General features: G+C 36.7%; 1 protein-coding gene across 23 annotated transcripts in view; it reads left to right on the forward strand.

The window, feature by feature from the left end:
- Positions 1-20,984, forward strand: part of SCMH1 (Scm polycomb group protein homolog 1) — a 209,013-nt gene that overhangs the window by 120,793 nt on the left and 67,236 nt on the right. For all 23 annotated transcript variants that reach the window (XM_077150072.1, XM_077150065.1, XM_077150070.1 and 20 more), the window contains one exon: positions 6,268-6,511. In XM_077150072.1, the coding sequence (XP_077006187.1) occupies positions 6,268-6,511 (244 nt within the window). The remainder of the gene's footprint in view (positions 1-6,267; positions 6,512-20,984) is intronic.

A 20,984-nucleotide genomic window follows, 5' to 3' on the forward strand; every position in this document is an offset into this window, starting at 1 on the left:
AACCTATACATGCCATACACCTACCCCTCTCTCTCATTAACTACTAGTATTTCCAACTACCCAATTTATTTTAACCCTTATCCCCCTATTATTCATTTATTTTTTATCCATATTTTTTTACTCATCTGTCCATATCTTGCATAAATGGAGCATCAGACACAAGGTTTTCACAATCATGCAGTCACCTTGTAAAAGTTCAATCTTTATATAGTCATCTTCAAGAATGAAGATTACTGGAACACAGCTTAACAGTTTCAGACACTTCCCTCCAGCCACTCCAATACACCATAAACTAAAAAGGGATATCTGTATAATGTGTAAGATATAACATCCAGGATAACGTCTTGACTCTGTAACTTCTCAGCCACTGAAACTTTATTTTGTCTCATTTCTCTCTTCCCCCTTTTGGTCAAGAAGCATTTCTCAATTCCATGATGCCAGGTCCCAGCTCATCCCAAGAGTTCTGTCCCACATTGCCAAGGAGATTTATACCCCTGGGAGTCATGTCCAATGTAGAGGGGAGGACAGTGAGTTCACCTACCAAGTTGGCTCAGAGAGAGAGGTCACATCTGAGCAACAAAGATGTTCTCTGAGGGTGACTCTTAGGCATAATTTTAAGTAGGCTTTGCCTGTCCTTTGCAGGAATAAGTTTCATAGGAACAAACCCCAAGATCGAGGGCTCGACCTATTGATTTGGTTGTCCCTGCTGCATGTGAGAATATCAGAAATTCTCCAAATGGGAAGTTGAATATTTCCTCCTTACTTCCCAGTTTCCCTAAAGGACTTTACAGATATTTCTTTATTCACTGTCCAAATTATTCTGGGACATATCAGGGCATCACACTAATCTGGACAAACCAACAAAATCTCATGCCCCATTCAAGATTCCATGTACTTGCTGTGTTCAACTGAACTGCCCATACAAATTAATTAGGTAATGCACTACCCAAAATATAAGTTTTGCACCAAGTAAACATCTCTTTGGTCTCACACAGAAGTTGAAGTTTTAAAATATAGAAGATACCAACTAGGAGAAATTTTAATGCACATCTCTCAACAATGATAAATCAAGCAAAGAAAAAAATTGGTTTATCAATCCATACAAGCTAATCAGTATAAAATCATTTGATTGGTGTTTTTAAGTCAATTATATTCCTATCTAACAGCTACAATGATTTGAAAGTAAAAAATTTTGAAGATACCATTAATGATAGTAATAAAATTATACCTAGAAAAATATATTAAAAAAGAGTCATGACTTTAAGGCGTATTATGAAGCTACAGTGGTCAAAACAGCATGGTACTGGCACAAAGATAGATATATTGACCAATCAAATCACATAGAGTGTTCAGATATAGACCCTCTCATCTATGGACATTTGATCTTTGATAAGGCAGTCAAGCCAACTCACCTGGCACAAAACAGTCTCTTCAATAAATGGTGCCTAGAAAACTAGATATCCATATGCAAAAGAATGAAAGAGGACCCATATCTCACACCCTATACAAAAGCTAACTCAACATGGATCAAAGACCTAAACATTAGATCTAAGACCATAAAACTGTTAGAAGAAAATGTAGGGAAATATCTTATAGATCTTATACTAGGAGGTGGTTTTCTAGACCTAACACCCAAAGCAAGAACATTGAAGAAAGAAAGAAAGAAATGGGAACTCCTCAAAATTAAACACTTTTGTGCATCAAAGAACTTCATCAAGAAAGTGAAAAGACAGCCTACACAATGGGAGACAATATTTGGAAATGACATATCAGATAAAGGTCTAATATCCAGAATTTATAAAGAGATTGTTCAACTCAACAACAAAAAGACAGCCAACCCAATTACAAAATGGACAAAAGACTTGAACAGACACTTTTCAGGAGAGGAAATACAAATGGCCAAAAGGCACATGAAGAGATGCTCAATTTCCCTGGCAATTAGAGAAATGCATGTCAAAACCGCAATGAGATATCATCTCACACCCATCGGAATGGCCATTATCAACAAAACAGAAAATGACAAGTGCTGGAGAGAATGTGGAGAAAGAGGCACACTTATCCACTGTTGGTGGGAATGTCAAATGGTACAACCCCTGTGGAAGGCAAAAAGCTAAATATAGAATTACCATATGACCTGACAATAGCATTGCTAGGTATCTACTCAGAGGACATGAGGGGAAGGACACAAACGGACATTTGCACACCAATGTTTATAGCAGCATTATTTACAATTGCGAAGAGATGAAAACAGCCAAAATGTCCATCAACAGACGAGTGACTAAACAAACTGTGGTATATACATACAATGTAATATTATGCAGCTGTAAGACAGAATAAACTTATGAAGTATGTAACAATGTGGATAGACCTTAAGGACATTATGCTGAGTGAGATTAACCAGAAACAAAAAGACAAATACTGTATGGTCTCACTGATATGAACTGACATTAGTGAATAAACTTGGAGAATTTCATTGGTAACAGAGACCACCAGGAGATAGAAATAGGGTAAGATATTGGGTAATTGGAGCTGAAGGGCTACAGATTGTGCAACAGGACTGAATGTAAAAACTCAGAAATGGACAGCACAATACTACCTAACTGTAATACAATTATGTTAAAACACTGAATGAAGCTGAATTTGAGAATGATAGAGGGAGGAGGGCTCGGGGCACAAAAGAAATCAGAAAGTAAGACGATAAAGACTGAGATGGTATAATCTAGGAATGCCTAGAGTGTATAATGATAGTGACTAAATGTACAAATTTTAAAAATGTTTTTGCATGAGGAAGAACAAAGGAATGTCATTACTGCAGGGTGCTGAAAATAGATGGTAATTAAATATTTTAAAATTTCAACTTATGTGTGAGACTAGAGCAAAAAATGTTTATTTGGTACAAAATTTATATTTTGACTAGAGCATTTCCTAATATAACTTATGTAGACAGCTTAATTGAACACCATAAGTGCATGGAACCTTGAGTAGGACATGAGATTTTGTGGGTTTGTCCAGAGTGATTTGAACAATGAATAAAAAAGTATTTGCAAAGTCCCCTTCAGGGAGTAGTGAGAAAGGGGGAAAATTCAACTTCCTCAAGTTAAATTCTTGATATTCTCATAAGCAGTGTGGACAGCCAAAGCTATAGGCTGAGCCCCCAGTCTTGTGGTTTGTTCATATGAAACTTAACCCCGCAAAGGATAGGTCGGGTTAAGGCCTACTTAAAATTAGGCCTACAAGTCACCCCCAAAGAGAACCTCTTTTGTTGCTCAGATATGGCCTCTCTCTCCAACCAACACAACAAGCAAACTCACCACCCTCCCCATGTCTGTGTGGGACATGACTCTGAGGAGTGTGGACGTTCCTGGCAATGTGGGACAGAAATCCTAGAATAAGCTGAGACTCACATCGAGGGATTGAGAAAACCTTCTCAACCAAAAGGGGAAAGAGTGAAATGAGACAAAATAAAGTGTCAATGGCTGAGAGATTCCAAATATAGTCGAGAGGTTATCCTGGAGGTTATTCTTACACATTAAGTAGATATCACCTTGTTATTCAAGATGTAATGGAGAGGCTGGAGAGAACTGCCTGAAAATGTAGAGCTGTGTTCCAGTGGCCATGTTTCTTGAGGATGATTGAACAATGATATAGCTTTCACAATGAGACTCTGTGAATGTGAAAACCTTGTGTCTGATGCTCCTTTTATCTACCTTGTCAACAGATGAGTAGAACATACAGAATAAAAATAGATAATAGGGGGAACAAATGTTAAAATAAATTTAGTTTGAAATGCTAGTGATCAATGAAAGGGAGGGGTAAGGGGTATGGTATGTATAAATTTTTTTTCTGTTTTCTTTTTATTTCTTTTTCTGAATAGATGCAAATGTTCCAAGAAAGGATCATGATGATGAGTATGCAACTATGTGAGGATATTGTGAATTATTAATTATATATGTAGAATGGAATGATCAAAAGTTAAGAATGTTTGTGTTTGGTATTTAAAAAAAACTAAAAAATTAAAAAATACATTAAAAAATCAAGAATCATGAGATATTTATAGAAGAAATTTAAGAATCTATGTTATAAAAGAAATCTACATTAAAGAAGGCGTAAATGAAAAAGATTATTGTTCTAGTTTGCTAGCTGCTGGAATGCAATATACCAGAAACAGAGTGGCTTTTAAAAAGGGGAATTTAATAAGTTGCTAGTTTACATTTCTAAGGCTGAGAAAATGTCCCAATTACAAGTCTATAGAAATGTCCAATCAAAGGCATCCAGGGAAAGATACCTCAGTTCGACAAGGCCGATGAAGTTCAGGGTTCCTCTCTCATCTGGAAGGGCACATGGCGAACATGGCATCATCTGCTAGCTTCTACTTCTGGCTTCTTGTTTCATGAAGCTCCCCAGGAGGCATTTTCCTTTTTCATCTCCAAAGGTCGCTGGCTGGTGGACTCTGCTTCTCATGGCTATGTCGTTCTGCTCTGCTCTCTCTGAATCTCCTATTCTCCAAAATGTTTCCTCTTTTATAGGACTTCAGAAACTAATCAAGACCCACCCGAATGCCTGGAGACATGTCGTCACCTAATCCAGTTTATCAACCACTCTCGATTGCATCACATCTCCAGGGAGATGATCTAATTACAGTTTAAAACATACAATGCTGAATAGGGATTAGAACAAATGGCTGCGTTTACAAAATGGGATTAGGATTAAACATGACTTTTCTAGGGGACATACATCCTTTCAGACCAGCACAACTATCATGTGTTTCATGAATGGGAAGACACAATATCATACAAAGGTTATTCCCTCCCCAATTAATCTATTAATTCATGACATTTCCAGTCAAAATCCTAATAGGGTTTGGTTATTTTGAGAGATGAGGGACTTGAAAAGGTGATTCTACATTTCATATGAAAAATCAGGAACAGGTTGCCCACACACATCTTTGAGCATATACTTTTGCTGCACATCAAAGTTTTAAGCTGTAGTCACCGATTAGTCTTTGGATTCTTTGGCCGTATACACTGACTAGTCCTTGAGTTCTTTCCTTTGGCTAAGTCCAGAACCTTTACGGCATCAGCCCCTGTTCAGGGTCTAGATTTCTCCAAGAATTCCCCTGGTCTCTTGCATCCAGTAGAAAATTCTCAGGGCTTTCTGGCATTCAGTAGAGAATTCCTGGAACTCTCCAGCATCCAGTCTAAAATTCCTGGGGTTCTCCAACATTAAACTTATTAAGCTATTTGGCTGTTAAAAAAAAAATCAAGGAGATTTTTAACCAAAACAATATGAAGAATGGCAAATTAGAGAGACTTTTCCTACCACATACCTGTTTAATAAATCTGTTACTCTAGTGAAATAATTAGATAATAAGGCCAAGGGAATAGAATAGATTGTTGAACACATGTTTGGAAATTTGATCTATGCAGTGACATTACACATCTGCACACAAGAACTCTACACTGCTGATAAAATGTGCAATGGTATAACCTCTTTGGAGGGCAATTTAACATTATCTAGTAAAGTGGAAGTTGTATATATCTACCGTATAAACCAGCAATTCTACTCCTAGATATATATTCTAGAGAAACTCTCCCACATGTGTACAAATAAGCAAGTGCGAGAATGTTCATTAAAAGTCTTTTGAAATAGTAAACAATTGGAGCCAACCTTAAATTAATATATAATATATAATAATATATTAATTTGGAAATTAATATATTCCCAAAAGAGAATGAATAAATTGTGATACGGACATGTAATAGGATACTATTCAGCAGTTAAAACGAACTTGAGCTAAATTTATCAACATAGGTAAATCTCAGAAACAATGTTGAACAAAAAAATAGCAAGTTAAAGAATATGTACAGTATGAAAACATTTTTATAAAATTTAAAAGAAATCAAATGGATATGTACATAAGTAGTAGAGTTTAAAAATATGTATTGGTAATAGTTACCTCTGTGGTATGTGGAAGGGGAGTTGGATAGGGAAAAGGCACAAAAGGGGATCAACTTTATGTGTAATCTTTCATTTCTTTAAAAAAAGATCTAAATGAAAAAAAACATCTGTAAGCTTTTTGCTAAAATGTTAGACTTAACAAAGCAATCCTAGGTATCCTTTGAAATTAGTTTAAAAGAAAAACTCAATCTCCATTATAAATCCCATAGCAGTCACTTTTTAATCATTCAGATGAGGTTTAGGTGTAGTCTTTTAGCATTTATAGACCCTCTTTGTATCTAGGACTGTATATTTCTGTTTCTCATCTAGGAACCACCATCTCCTTCCCACAATTTCTTCAAAATGGGAATGAAGTTAGAAGCTGTGGACAGGAAGAACCCTCATTTCATCTGCCCAGCCACTATTGGGGAGGTGCGAGGCTCAGAGGTGCTTGTCACTTTCGATGGGTGGCGAGGAGCCTTTGACTACTGGTGTCGCTTTGACTCCCGTGACATCTTCCCTGTCGGCTGGTGTTCCTTGACTGGAGACAACCTGCAGCCACCTGGCACTAAAGGTAAGGGTCCCGTCTTTGGGACTTTGAAACCAGGACCCAGTTGATAAGAGAAATTACTGGGTCTCTCATGGTCAGCATGTCTTCACCAATTAACCTCAGTAGTAAACAGGGAAGGAGCAGGAACCAGCAGTTAAATAAAAATTGAGAAATGTCACATGAAGACGGCTGTAAGCTGGGGATAAAGTAAAAGTGCTTTGTTCTACATTTCCTGGTTTACTCTCAGGCAACTAGCTTCTCGTCTCTTTTACTTTTGTCCCTAACCCTTTTCAGAGTTTGAGTAGTTTCATTTTCAAGGTAGACATCCTCCTCAAGCCTTAGAGGATTTGTATGTGAGTTGGAATAACATTGTATTGTAAAATGCTTCAGAAGCGTTGTAGCAGAATGAAAAGGATATGGGCTTTGAAGTAAGGTAGACAAGAATTTGAGTTAAAGTTCTGCTTCTACCAGTTGTGTGATTTGGGGCAGTTAATTTACCTCTAAACCTCCAATTCCTCATCTGTAAAAGAATACCTGCTTCATAAAGTTATTATGGGAATACAATGAGAATACATGGGTAAAATGCCTATATATGTCTGGCAAATAGCAAGACTAAACAAATGTTTTTATTGTATTACTGCAGCTACTACTATAGTTTTATGTCCTATATTATATTTATTATAATTACTACGTAATATGTATTATATGGTTATTGTAATAGGATATATTATCACTTTCATAATATTATTATTATAAAATTAATAACCACCAATGGGAAAGTATAAAGTACTAGAATAGTACCATAGAATAATTAAACAGTAGCTGATAGTTCTAATGATCATAATGGTGGAGATGATCCAGGATAGATTTTGAGATAGCTAGTTTTAGTAAAGAAAAGAATAAACTTATCCCCTTAAGTCTAAAAATACTGATGATTCTGAGAGAATGGAAAATCATTCTTCCTATTGTCTGAGGGTCGCTTTTTATAATCACTGTTGAATCCATTCATTCTATTAGCCAAATATTTCTTGATCATCTGTTGTGAGCCAGGCCAAAGAATCAGAATTGAAGAAGATAAACAGTGTTCCTGCCTTTGTGGCATTTCCATTCTAGTGGGGCGAGACAGTAAACATTTAAATCACGAAATAAATAAGATGGATAATTTCTATAGAAATAAAAAAAAATTCTCCTAAGGAAATAGAACAGTTGAGAATAACTGAAAGTGTGTGGGGGAGGAAGCTTTTTTAAGTTTTATTGAAATATAATTGATATAAAATAAACTGCATATATATAAAGCACATAATTTGAGAAGTTTTGACATACATATACATCCATGAACTCATCACTGCAATCAAGATAATGAACATATTCATCAACAGTAAAGTTTCTTTATGCCCTTTTGTGGAGGAGAGGCTTCTCTGGATAGAATTTCTTTTCAGGAAAATTTCTCTGAAAAGATAGTATTTTAATTGAGACCTGAATGATGAAAAGGATCCAATAAAGGAGAGAGTATTCCAAGCAGGCAAACAGGACAGCTAATACAGTGATACTGAGAAGTGAATGCGCTTGGAATGTTGCAAGGGCAAAAAGAAAGCTCGCATGCAGTGTGTGAAGGGAAGAGTGGTACGAGATGACTTCGGAAAAGTGGGCAAAGGCCAAATCATGTAGGCTCTCATAAGCCAGAGTGAGAATTTAGATTTTCTTCTAAATATATTTGGAAACCATGAGAAGGTTCTAAACAGGACAAGATCTGATTTATTTTTTAAAATCACTTGGACTTATATCCAGAATATATAAAGAATACTTAACAATAAAAAGACAACCTGATTTTAAAATGGGTAATAGATCTGAATAGACATTTCTCCAAAGAAGATACAACCAGTGCTCATAAGAATATAAAAAAATGTTCAGCATCATTAGTTATTCGAGGTAGTGTCTTATCGAAACCACAAAGAGATACCACCTCACACCCATAAGTGTGGCTATAATTAAAAGATGGGCAATAATAAAAGATACAAAGAAATTGAGACCCTCATACATTGCTGATGAGATTGTAAAATGCTGAAGCCACTTTGGAAAACAGTTTGGAAGTTAATCAAAATGTGAAAACATAGAGTTGTCCTATGACCCAGCAAGTCTAGTCCAAGTTGTATATCCAAGAAGATTAGAAAATATGTCCACACCAAAACTTATAAATGAACGTTAAAGGCAGTATTCTTCATAATAGCCAACAAGTGGAAACAACTCATATGTCTGTCAGCTGATAAATGGATTAAAAAAAAAGTATTTATCCATTATATGGTATATCCATACAATGAAATATTATTCAGCAATAAAGCAGAATGAAATACTGACTCATGCAACAATGTGAGATATACCTTCAACACATTACACTAAGTGAAAGAAGCTAGTCACAAAAACCACACATTGTATGGTTGTATTTATGTGAAATGTCCAGAATAGACAAATCCAAAGAGATGGAATTAGATTAGTGATTGCAGGGGTAGGGAGAGGGAAGATTAGGTAGTGATGGATTGATATGGGGTTTCTTTTGGGGGGTGTTGAAAATATTCTAAAATCAGTTGGGGGAAATGTTTGCACAGCTATGAATATATTAAAAATCATTAAATCGTACACTTTAAAAGGATGACTTTATGGTATGAGAATTTTATATCGTTAAAGCTGTTATTTTAAAAATCACTTGGACTGTACTATGGAGAATTGATGGGTTGCACTGTGGTAACTATGAGCAAAAGAAGAGATGATGGTTGTTTAGATTAGGATAGTGGCATGAGATGGAGTTGGGGTAGGTGTGAGCAAGGCACACTTCTTGGCTTAGGAAAGAGTCATCACTCTACATGCTTTGAGAAACACGTACCCTGGCATTGGTGTGAGAAGTTCATTGCCATCCCTCTACTAGCCCGGTGAAATGCTATCTCTCTGGAAGAAGGCAGATGCCTGGGTAATGGTAATGCCATGATTTTCGTTTACTTGAGGCTAAAACAGGATAGGCCTTGGTGTTTCAGACTTTAGGCACATAGTTGGTTGATTTTCTTACTTTCTTGCCTAGAAATTCTCTGTGTTATGACTGGTAAATCTCCTAAATCAGTTAGGCAGTTTTCCAGAGCAGAGGGATTGCTGAACATGCATTCCTTTCTGACTGCACACTATGATGATAAGAAATATGACTCATTATGTGATTTATGCTTCCAGAAGTTTGCTATTTGTTTTTTTCATCTTCTGTGCCTCTCTGGAAACTTCTTAGATTTTTAACAAATGATGTCTAGAAAAACCAGGTTCAGAAGGTAAAGAGAGACCTTCTTGCCGATGGCATTTCCTAACCAAGTCCTTCAGTCATCATTCCAGCAGCCAGGTTATTTCCTTTAACAGCTCTCTCCTCTCAGACCTCATACCCTACTCCCCCACCCCAAGAGGTCCTACATTGTAACTTTCATTAATAGTGGAGGTTCAGCCATCTCAGTATCCTGGCTAAGTAGCAAGTGACATAATGTGGAAAAAATGTGGTTACTCAACCCATATTCACAAAACAAGATGTTCTCTGCGTGTGAGCCTGTTTCTCTTTCTAATCATATTATCTCCTTTCTTCCTACCTTCTGGTCATGAGTGCAAATGTGAAAAAATTCCAAGTATGGTGACGTTATTTCTTGCTTGCAGTCAGTAGGAAAAAATACCAATCTTCATTTAATATTCTTTTATACATATTATTTCATTTTATCCTCCTGGTAATTCTGAACTAGGATTAATTATTTTTAGATATGTTTTATATTCATAAGAAAACAGAAGTTAAAAGAATTAAGTTACTCGGCTCTGTTAATATCTGAGTCTGGAGGGAGAGACCATGGATATCTTTTGATAGAGCCAGCTGTCAACGAACATTGCTTTGAGCCATATTGCCTTCCCACATGTCTCTCTTACATTTTCTCCATTCTCCTTTGGGTTGTTGTTTATTAAAGATCATTTGAGATCTGGACTTTGCTCTCCAGGTCTTGGTATGAAATAGGAAAGTAGTAGTATGGTGTGATGTCAGAGCTCTGAACTGGGTTCCAGTCTCCAGTAGACCATAAACTTGTTTTGTGTTTTTGAGCAAATCATTCCTACATGTGAGAGATTGAACTGGATGATCCTTAAGTGTCCTTCCAACTCTTTAATATGATTTGGGGAACAGGTAACAAGTGACTCCTGGGACTCTGTCTCCTACTTGATTCTAGATTAATCAGCTTACCTACCACCTAACTGCCCTCCATTTTATGGCTCTTCTTATCTAAGGGGTATCTTGCATACCAGCTGTTTGCCACCTTTCTTTCTCTCCTTTACTGTGCCAGTAGCATCTTTTTTACTCCTAAACTCCTAGGGGCCAAACCCAACTTGGATGGATAGAAACTACCAGGCTTTTAACGAATCCAGAATACACGGTTATAAAAGACTTTTAAAAACAAATTTTGTGACTTAGAATAAAACTGAACAGAGGCATGCTCTTTACTTTTGGTATTTAGAAGACAAAATAAGAGTTTAGTCTACTTGGTATGACCATAATGCTAATCAGACCATTAGCTGCCATACCAATCCACTCAATTTCTTGTTTTGATTTCAGACTGGGTATACCAGTTTCAGATTATATCCTTAGCTTCCATGTAGCTTTGCAACAGGAAGAGAACATATGATCCAAGCTACTTCATATTTATATTTTTATTATAAATTAATATATTGCTAATGTTATACATCAACCTCTTGTGAATTCATATAGTATAAACCATGTCTTTTCTGCATGCTGATATAAATATGTGAGTTCATGGAGGTACTGCCCTTGAACATGCCTGTTGGAATAAATGGTCAGCCAGGCCTCCTTTGCTCTCTTAGTGCTGCCCTTTCCACTTGTAAGAGATTTTATCCTTATCCTTATCCTCTTCAAAATGTGACTCAGTGCTAGGGTTGATGTGCAAGAGTCTTTCCCGGTCTGGAGAGTAAGAGTTTGATGCTTAAAAAATAGAACTTAGATTGTCTCTTTCTTTTTTTTTTTTTGTTTTGTTTTTCTGTGAACCATTTCTGATTTTCTTCATCCATTCAGCCATTCTTTCAAGTTCTTACTGTCAAGTAGGTGCTGATTATTCAGTCAGTTGCTGTGAATTCTTACAGTTTTGTGAGAATATAGGCCAATAGAAAATTACAAGATTGGAGTAATAAAGTACAGAAAGGCCACTAACCTATATTGAGGGAATTAGGGGCTGGAGGGCAGGGAAGCTTCCAGTGCCGTAGTAGACCATTTTAAGTATCTGGTTTTTTATCCTAAGAGCAATGAGACCTATTGAATGGGCTTTTAGTAGTGAGTTACAGGTCAGATTTGTGTTTTAGAAGAACCATTCCAGCAGCAGTGAAATGATAGGTGGATTTCAGAAACTGGAAGCAGAGATGACGATTAACAAGCTGTTATAGTATTTCAGGTAAAAGAGAGAATTGAAGCCTTGATTGTGTGGTGAGGAGGATAAGAGGGTTGAGGGGCATATTCTTTGAGTAAAGAAGTTAAGAATTCTCTTGTTAATATGAGGTCTTTAATTTAGTTTATTTAGTGTATTTTAGCATTGATAACATTTATTTAACACTTAACCCCATAACATGTAAAATAATACTAGGTTTTCCATATAAACTCTAATGCAGAAGCTACATTTCTTCTTTTGTCCATGTCTGGGAAATTAGGATTTGTTTCTGTCCTGGATTCCATGTTAAATAGCCCCAGCTATTTAAGTGCCCAAGCACTTGGTTCCTAGTAGTTATTTAATAATATTTGTTGAGTGCAGTAGATAATGCTGTATTTTCTGATCCCATTTCTGTACTGGTATGTTCATTTAAAGCCATTATTGAGACATTATTCACTTAATTGAAAAAGTAAGAGTGCTACTCAGAGCCACTACAGTTTTTAACAGCTAATTAAAAGTGTTTTAACTGATTTCTGAATTTTTAATTTTGGAAACTTTTGGTCAAAATTTAGAGTGGCAAAAGGGCATTCTTAAACTCGATTTCCAGGGCCCGTATTCACTCACCTCCCTGTCACTAAACATAGGTACACTCTACACCAGGACACTCTCCTATCCTTCCACCCAATTCCTTTTTCTAATAAATCACAATAAACAGGAGAATGTGTTATTTACAGGAAGCTTCTGACTGCCAACATGCCTTTTTCTGATTTTGTCTTTCGAGGTGTGTTCACTAGCCATGTCAGGAAAGGTATGGGCATGATGGTTAATAAACAGATCAAAATCTTTGGTGCCCTTAATGAGGCCAGTCACTTAGCTGTTTGGTTTTTTTTTTTTTTCATTCTCTGAGATATATGGTCTCCAGACCTGCTTTTATTTGATATATCATCCATGCCCAAACTCCCCTACCTCCCCCACAGTCTCTGACTTAACTGTCAGAGAAAAAGGAATTTTTTTTCCAGCTTTGACCTCATAATCTAATCAAATCTGGCTACTCTTGTCTTTATTCATTTATCTATCAAACAGTCCTAGAGCAGCCTCAGGATAGCAGTGCTAGAATTAGTGGAGATTAGAGAGAAATGCCTACCTTCAGGTTGATTGGGCAGTTGAGATGGTAAAAGGGCTATGCAATTGCAGAGCATGATGTAGCACATAGTAGATGACCACTATATGTTAGTTATATCTATTGTTGTTATATCTGAACCAAGATGCCCAAGCATCTCAAGAAAAGAGAATCACATACAGAGGCATGAAAGTACTCTATGTTGATCAGGAAATAATAAATACATGTATGAGATGAGGTTTGTCCAGTGAATCAGTGCTCCCATGACTGCTCTTCTCTTGATTCAATGCTGTTAAACAAAGAGTAATAGGAATGTGGGGAAATGAGATGAGTGGTACTAGATTATGAAACAGGAGATCTAAGTTCTCCCATTGATTCTAATTATATCTGCCCAAGGGACGGAAAAATCCTGTTCCATTTCACTATTCCAGTTTCTCTAATCTGCCCCTTGACTCTGTCCATCTCTCTCTCATGCCTTCACTGAACCCAGATGCCTGACAATGGTAACAATCTTGAGCATGGTATCTCAAAACTCCTAGAAGTAGTGAGATATTGCTTAGACACCTCATAAATTTGACCACACCTGTTTTCTTGGGAACATACAGAACCCACACAGTTATCTTTGACAAGCTTTTATTTTAACACCTGCTATGTTCAGCATCAGTACATATCAACCTGCAAAATGTTTGGTGTATGTGGTTCTTAGAAAAGTCATACTGGAAACCAGTAATATAAACTTAATGGTTTTAAATTTTGTTCTTAATTCCCTAGATGATTTTTGAGGAAATGTTATGAGAATTTCTAAATTTCAGTAGTGACTTATTAGAAGACAAACCATAAACAATCTATGTCAAGATGGCAAACTCTTTAAAAAGAGGAAAGAAAAACAAGAGGTTATGAGGGTGATGTGGCAAGAAGGCAGGAGTTTGTAAGTTTTTAAGATTCATTTTCTCTTGTTAAGGAAAGCTGTAATGTGTTCATTTGTTTGTGTGACTGATCAGCAATGTGCTTACATGCCACCTCTCTAAGTGGCCTGAAATTGACCAGACGTATTAGTAGACTATCTTCTGAGAAGCAAAGGCACCCACTTGCTGGAATCCTCTTACCTATGGCCCTGCACAATTAAGGTCATTCATTCCTTTGAGTTTCAGTAATAGGAGGCTTTTGAAGTTGAAATGGCCAGGTGACACATAATTTTAGTTATCCTTCTGTTTTCTCCTTCTTCAACAGATAATGGCCTAAAAGTACCCAGGAAAACAGGAAGTGTCTTTGTAGTTGCAGAATTCCACTACCCATCCTGAGGAATGAGTTAGGAGAGAAAGGAGTTGGATATGGAAAACTGAAAGCGTTAACTGAGCTAGATGAGAGCAGGAGGTAACCCATGCATTATTAAGGGAATTAGAATTTAGAGGAGTAGAGTTTCAGCCTTGACATTAGTCCTTCTGGCAACATGTAGATTAACCGAGCCAAGTTGAGCAAAGCTAATAAAGAACACATCCTCTAAATACCATGCCAAAGCAAGTGTTACACTGCAGTGAGTGAAAATAATATTCCAGTCCAAGAAGCTGATAAACCAAATGGGTTTTGCCCTGTTCATTTTCATTGTTCATGTTTTCCTCCTATGTTATGTAGATATGCACATGTGCGCGCGCGCGCGCACACACACACACACACACACACACAGAGGTTGGGCTTATTTACGTTTTATGAATCTGTTTCCAATTCCACATACTATGTTATTGTTGCAGAGAGGAAAGATCTAATGATGAGCAGCTAAGACTCCTAACTCTAAGGATTATTTAGAGAAACTTTGAAGGCAATGGTGTCCTGACACTTGTTGTTATTATAACTGGGAATATTTAGTTCTTATTTTCTTTCATTTATTTGGGGGTACATTTGTTTTGCTTATTGGTTTCTGGGTAACATAGTACAAAGAGTGTGGACTTTGGAGGCCAAAGGAACTAGGTTCAAAATCAGCTCTAGTTGTGTGGCCTTTGACAAGTCTTTTAACCTCTCTGAGTTCAATTTCTTTATCTTTAAAATATGCAGGTGTGATGGTTAATTAACAGAAAGGCAACTTGTGTGATTGTTTGAGTTGCAAGCTGAACTAGCCATTTTTTTTTTCATGGAAAACTATCTTTACTTGAAAGAACAACTGACTTGGCTATTTGATAGACATTTTCTCAAAAATTAATTGAGCTGATCAGTTTAAGGAAAACAGCCATTAAGTATTTGCTGTCAATGATAAATTCAGGCTTTCAAGCAAAAACTAGAACTTGAAAAATTATATCTACCAACATGAGCTAAACAATTTCCGTTTCTTAAAAACTTCAATATTACCATGTTCTTTCCAAAGTTATTTGCTTAAGGTTCATTTAGTTGTCTCAGTGTTAAGTGTGAGACATCATCAAGGTAAAAAGTCATAGAATCCTAGAATCTCAGGACCTCCCTACCATTCCTCCAGACATACCCTCCCTTGGTGTTCATGGTATTTGCCCTTAATTTGCCTATGAGGAAATGAGACTCAGAAAGGTTGGAGACAAGAAAAAGAACTAAAATTTGAGTCCCTACTTCACATCAGACAGTGCTTGTCATACCCACGTCTTCAAACTTTCTCTTAGTTAAACCTCATAATAACTCATAACTCAGAGAGGTTACATGATTTGCTTTAGGTTTTATAGTTCTTATGTGATATAGCAAGGACTTGAACCTAGGTCCACTGGTTTTTAACTTCAAAATCCATATTCTTTCTCTTATTACTCATTTCATTTCTGTAAGCCTCAAGCGAGGTTTAGAGATAACTCATAGGTTGCCTAGGGTTGGTGGTAAAGTGGGAAGCACTAGGAAAAGACATTCCAAGGGCCTAATATATGATAGGCACAAATTAAAAGAAAGAAAAATGATTCAGAAATCTGAAACACAGGGCCTATGCAGAAAACTGAAAACAGATGAACTGAGAGAATAAGCAAGACCTGCTCAAAAGAACTTTACCCAGAGTGTAAGAAGAGACCATTGAAGGGTTTTAACCAGGGAGTAACATGACCATACTTAATGTTTTAGGCAGATCTTGATGACCTGTCAGATAAAAGATGAAAATAATGATGGATCAGGGTAAGCCAGAGGGAGGAAGACCAGTTAATTGGCCATTTTATTAAGACAAGAGAATGGAACCTAGAGAAATTTGCCAAAATGATATCACAGTTTATTTTCAGAAACAAAACTGTATTTGCTTCATCCTGGGCCATTGTCCTTTTACTGTATCACACTTCATTGGAATGTGAGTGCTAGCATTTTAATATTATCTTATTTCTTCCTTCCATAATTTATTCTCATATTTTGGTTTAGGATCTTCCAGAACACTGGCTTCACATACTAGGTTTCCTGAGACCCCAGGAAGCTCTCTTAGTCTTTTCCTCAAATATGTTTGGCTTTATTTAATTTGCCTTCTGATGGTATACTTGTTTCCTACTACTCAACACACCACCACCAACAACAACAACAAAAACACTTTAAAATGGACAATATGAACAAGGGAATTGTATAGCTAAAAGCAAAATACAAGCCAAAATCAGATCCTAGGGCCTCTAGACTAATCACGAAAGCTAAGTATTGGAGAGTCAAGTAAAAGAGCAAACCAGTTGAACCAAGCTCTAGCAAGGCTCAGAGCCCAAGAATGAATCAAAGATGAGGACCATGAAAAGCTATTACAAATTTCAGGGCACATTTAAAGCTTGTGGAGAAAGACCAGATAATGTTTCCCAGGCGTTGCTCTGCTGGTACAGATCCAGTGGGCTTGCTATTACAGATTTGAAATGAAGCATGGAACTCCTAGCACTAAAAAAGTGTGCACAGGTTAATTCGTGTAGTTATACTTGGCGAGACAAAACTTACATATTGGAAGTAATTAGGGAATGAACAACTGCTCCCATTCTCCCAAAGCATGAAGTTACGTTAATGTGGTATATAGCCAAAATATTATTAGACTAATGAAGCCATCAAGTAAATTAAAGTTTGGAGCAGTTTGATTGATTAGAAACAGAATTGGGAGGTTAAAATATAAACAGTAGAGTGGGTTTAGACCCAATGTAGACATAACCTCAGATTTAGTTCCAGACCACCACAATAAAGTGAATATCAGAGTAAGCAAGACACATGAATGTTTTGGAGTCCCAGTGCAAATAAAAGTTATGTTTACACTATACTGAGTCTATTAAGTAAGCAATAGCATTGTCTAAAAAATAATATACATACCTTAATTTAAAAATACTTTATTGCTAAGAAATGCTATCATCTAACTCTTCAGCAGCTCGTAATCTTTTTGCTGGTGTAGAGTTTTGCCTCAATGTTAATGACTGTAGACTGATGAGGGTGGTGGTTGCTAAAAGTTGGGGTGGCTGTGGCAATGACTTAAAATAAAACAACAGTGAAGTTGACCACATCGATTGGCCCTTCCTTTCACGGACGATTTCTCTGTGGCATGCAGTGTTGTTTGATAGTATTTTACCCATAGTAGAGCTTCTCTCAAAATTGGAGTCAGTCTTCTCAAACCCTTCTACTGCTTTATCAAGTAAGTTTATATAATATTCTAAATATTTTGTTATTTCAACAGTTTTCATAGCATCTTCAACAGCAGTAGATTCCTTCTTAAGAAACCTTAAGAGGTAACTCCTCACACATTAAAGTTTTATCATGAGATTTCAGCAATTCAGTCACGTCTTCAGGCTCCACTGCTAATTCTAGTTCTCTTGCTATTTCCACCACATCTGTAGTTACTCTCTCCTCTCTCCACTGAAGTCTTGAATCTTTCAAAGTCAGCCATGAGTGTTGGAATCAACTTCTTCCAAACTCCTGTTACTGTTGGTAATTTGCCATCCTCCCATGAATCACAAGTGTTCTTAATGGCATCTCGAATGGTGAAAGCTTTCAAGAAGATTTTCAGTTTATTTGCCCAGAACCAGTAGAGAAATCACTGTCTATGATAGCTATCACCTTGTGCAATGTATTTCTTCTATAAGACTTGAAAGTTGAAATTATTCTTTGATCCATAGGCTAAAGAATAGATGTAGTGTTGGGCGTGAAAACCACATTAATCTTATTGTTCATTTCCATCAGAGTTCATTGAAGACTGGGTGCACTGTCAGTGAGCAATAATATTTTGAAATGAATCTTTTTTTCTGAGCAGTGGATCTTCACAGTGGGCTTAAAATATTCAGTAAACCATGTTGTAAACAGATGTGCTGTCTTTCAAGCTTTGTCATTCCCTTTATAGAGAATAGGCAGAGTAGATTTAGCTTCTTAAGGGCCCTAGGATTTTCAGAATGGTAAATGAGTATTGGCTTCCACTTAAAGTCACCAGCTACGTTAGCCCTTAAGAAGAGAGTCAGCCTGTCCGTTAAAGCTTTGAAGCCAGGCTAGCTATAAAAGTCTATAGGGCATTTTTTTCCATTAGAAGGCTGTTAACATCTACATAGAAAATCTCTTGTTTATTGTAGTCACCTTCACCAATTATTTTAGCTAGATCTTCCAGATAACATGCTGCAGCTTTTACATTGCCACTTGCTGCTTTATCTTGCACTTTTATGCTATGGAGATGGCTTCTTTCCTTACCTCATGAACCAACCTCTGCTAGCATCAAACTTTTCTTCTGCAGTTTCCTCACTTCTCTCAGACTTCATAGAATTGAAGAAAGTTAGGGCCTTTTTTATGTTGTGGCTAGCTTGATCTTCTATCCACATCCCTAAAACTTTCTCTGTATCAGCATAAGGCTTTCTTATCATTCATGTGTTCACTGGAGTAGCTTCAAGAACTTTTCCTTTGCATTCACAACTTGACTGTTTGGCACAAGAAGCCTAGCATTCAGCCTGTCTCAGCTTTCAACATGCCTTCCTCATTAAGCTTAATCATTTCAAGCTTTTGATTTACAGTGAGAGATGTGTAACTCTTCCTTTCCTTAAACACTTAGAGGCCATTGTAGGGTTTTTAATTGGCCAAATTTCAATATTGTTGTATCTCAGGGAATGGGGAAGCCTGAGGAGAGGGAGAGAAATGGGGAAACAGCCCCTCGGTCGAGCAATCAGAACACAACATTTATTGATTAAGTTCGCCACTTTATGTGGACATGATTTGTGGCACCCAGTCAACAGCAAGGAACAATTACAGTAGTGACATCGAAGATCACAGATCACCATAACGGATAAAGTAATAATTAAAAAGTTTGAAATGCTGTGGAAATTACCAAAATGAAACACAGAGACACAAAGTGAACCCATGCTGTTGAAAAACAGTGCCAATAGACTTGCTCAATGCAGGATTGCCACAAACCCTTCAATTTGTTAAAAAAAAAAAAAAAAGAAAAAGAAAAAAACCCACACTATATCTTTGAAGTGCAATAAAGTGAAGCACACTAAAATGATGTATCTCTGATTAGTGAGGGAGAGAGTGTGTATGTGCATGCACATGTGCTTATACCCACTAAGTATTTAAGAGTGGAAACAATGAGTCAGAAAGTAAGGAACTTGATAGAAACTCAGAGAAATGGAGCGTAATAGGGAAAGTGTATTGGACAAGGAATCAAGAAACCTGAATTCTCTATCTACTAAAGCTATTCTTTTCTCCAAGGGTAATGCGTGTTACTAGCAATTTAAAAAACAACAACAAAACTTTATTTCATAATTAGGTAAATGGAAATACTAGTGGTTGATGAGAGGAGGGGTGAGGTGTATGGTATATATGAGTTTTTTCTTTTTTCTTTTTATTTTTTTTTCTGGAGTGATGCAAATGTTCTAAAAAATGATCATGGTGATGATTACACAACTATGTGATGATATTGTGAGCCATTGATTGTACACCGTGTATAGAATGTGTGTGGGTGAAGATTTCTCAATAAAAATATTTTTTTAAAATACTTTATTTCACCAAAAGTCCAGGGCCTCAAGAAAAAAAATTAGAACATGCATAACCTTGCCAGTTGCCTTGAGGTTTAAGAGAACTAAAGAAAATACAGTAAACACACTGGTTGTGTACCTAATATATCTTGGGCATTTTACTACAATTTACTTAATTTTCAGGGAACACCATGAGGGAGGTATCTCCATTTTACAAATGAGGTAGTAGACTCAGAAACATTAAGAAGCTTGTATGATATGGTTTCCAAGGTGAAAACCTGCTCTTTGTGGCTCCAAAGCCCATGGATTTTTCACTGAATCTGATTTCTGAATCGTGTCAGTCTCTTACTAGACTCTATCAGTTGGTTTATTGTTTGTCAAGATTTTTGCACTTTGAAGAGTACTGCTAACAATAAAAAAAAAACAAGCTAAGTAGAGTAGTAATTATAGTAGTTACCATTTGTTGAGCATCTGCTATGTGATCGGTATTATGCAAGGTGGTTTACATTATCTCTCTTACAATGTTGTGGAATACGTATTATTAATCCTATTTTTTAAAGTGCCCACAGCATTTGCGATTTGCCCAGTATCATAAAATTAGTATGTGATTGAGCTTGGATTTAAATCCAAGTCTATTATGGGTCCAAAGCACACTCATAACCCATTCATCCAGGTTAAAGTGGAATGATTCACTATGGAAAAGGCCCTAAAGAAATGTCAGGTGCATTCCCACTTCCATGTTCCAAAGAGGTCTTTGTATTTGAATAATTTGCACCTAAGGGACTAACAAAATACATCCAAAGAGAAGGATTCAGTATTTGATTCCCCAGAAGCAGGCTTTTCCAGAGCTGCAGCAGAATAGCACGGGGAAGCAATAGCACAGTTATTGTACCAGTCTTCTTATTACAATACATAAAGAGTCCCTGCTCTTATCAAAAGCCAACCCTTCTACTTGTTCTCTTGACTGCATCCTTTCTTTCCTCTGGTTTTATCACTGGTTTGCTCCCCTAACTCCTTTCTAGAACATAATTATCATTTAACAATATGTGCTCTAATATCTC

The sequence above is a fragment of the Tamandua tetradactyla genome, chromosome 2 (genome assembly GCF_023851605.1).
Source record: "Tamandua tetradactyla isolate mTamTet1 chromosome 2, mTamTet1.pri, whole genome shotgun sequence".
Classification (NCBI taxonomy): Eukaryota; Metazoa; Chordata; class Mammalia; order Pilosa; family Myrmecophagidae; genus Tamandua; species Tamandua tetradactyla.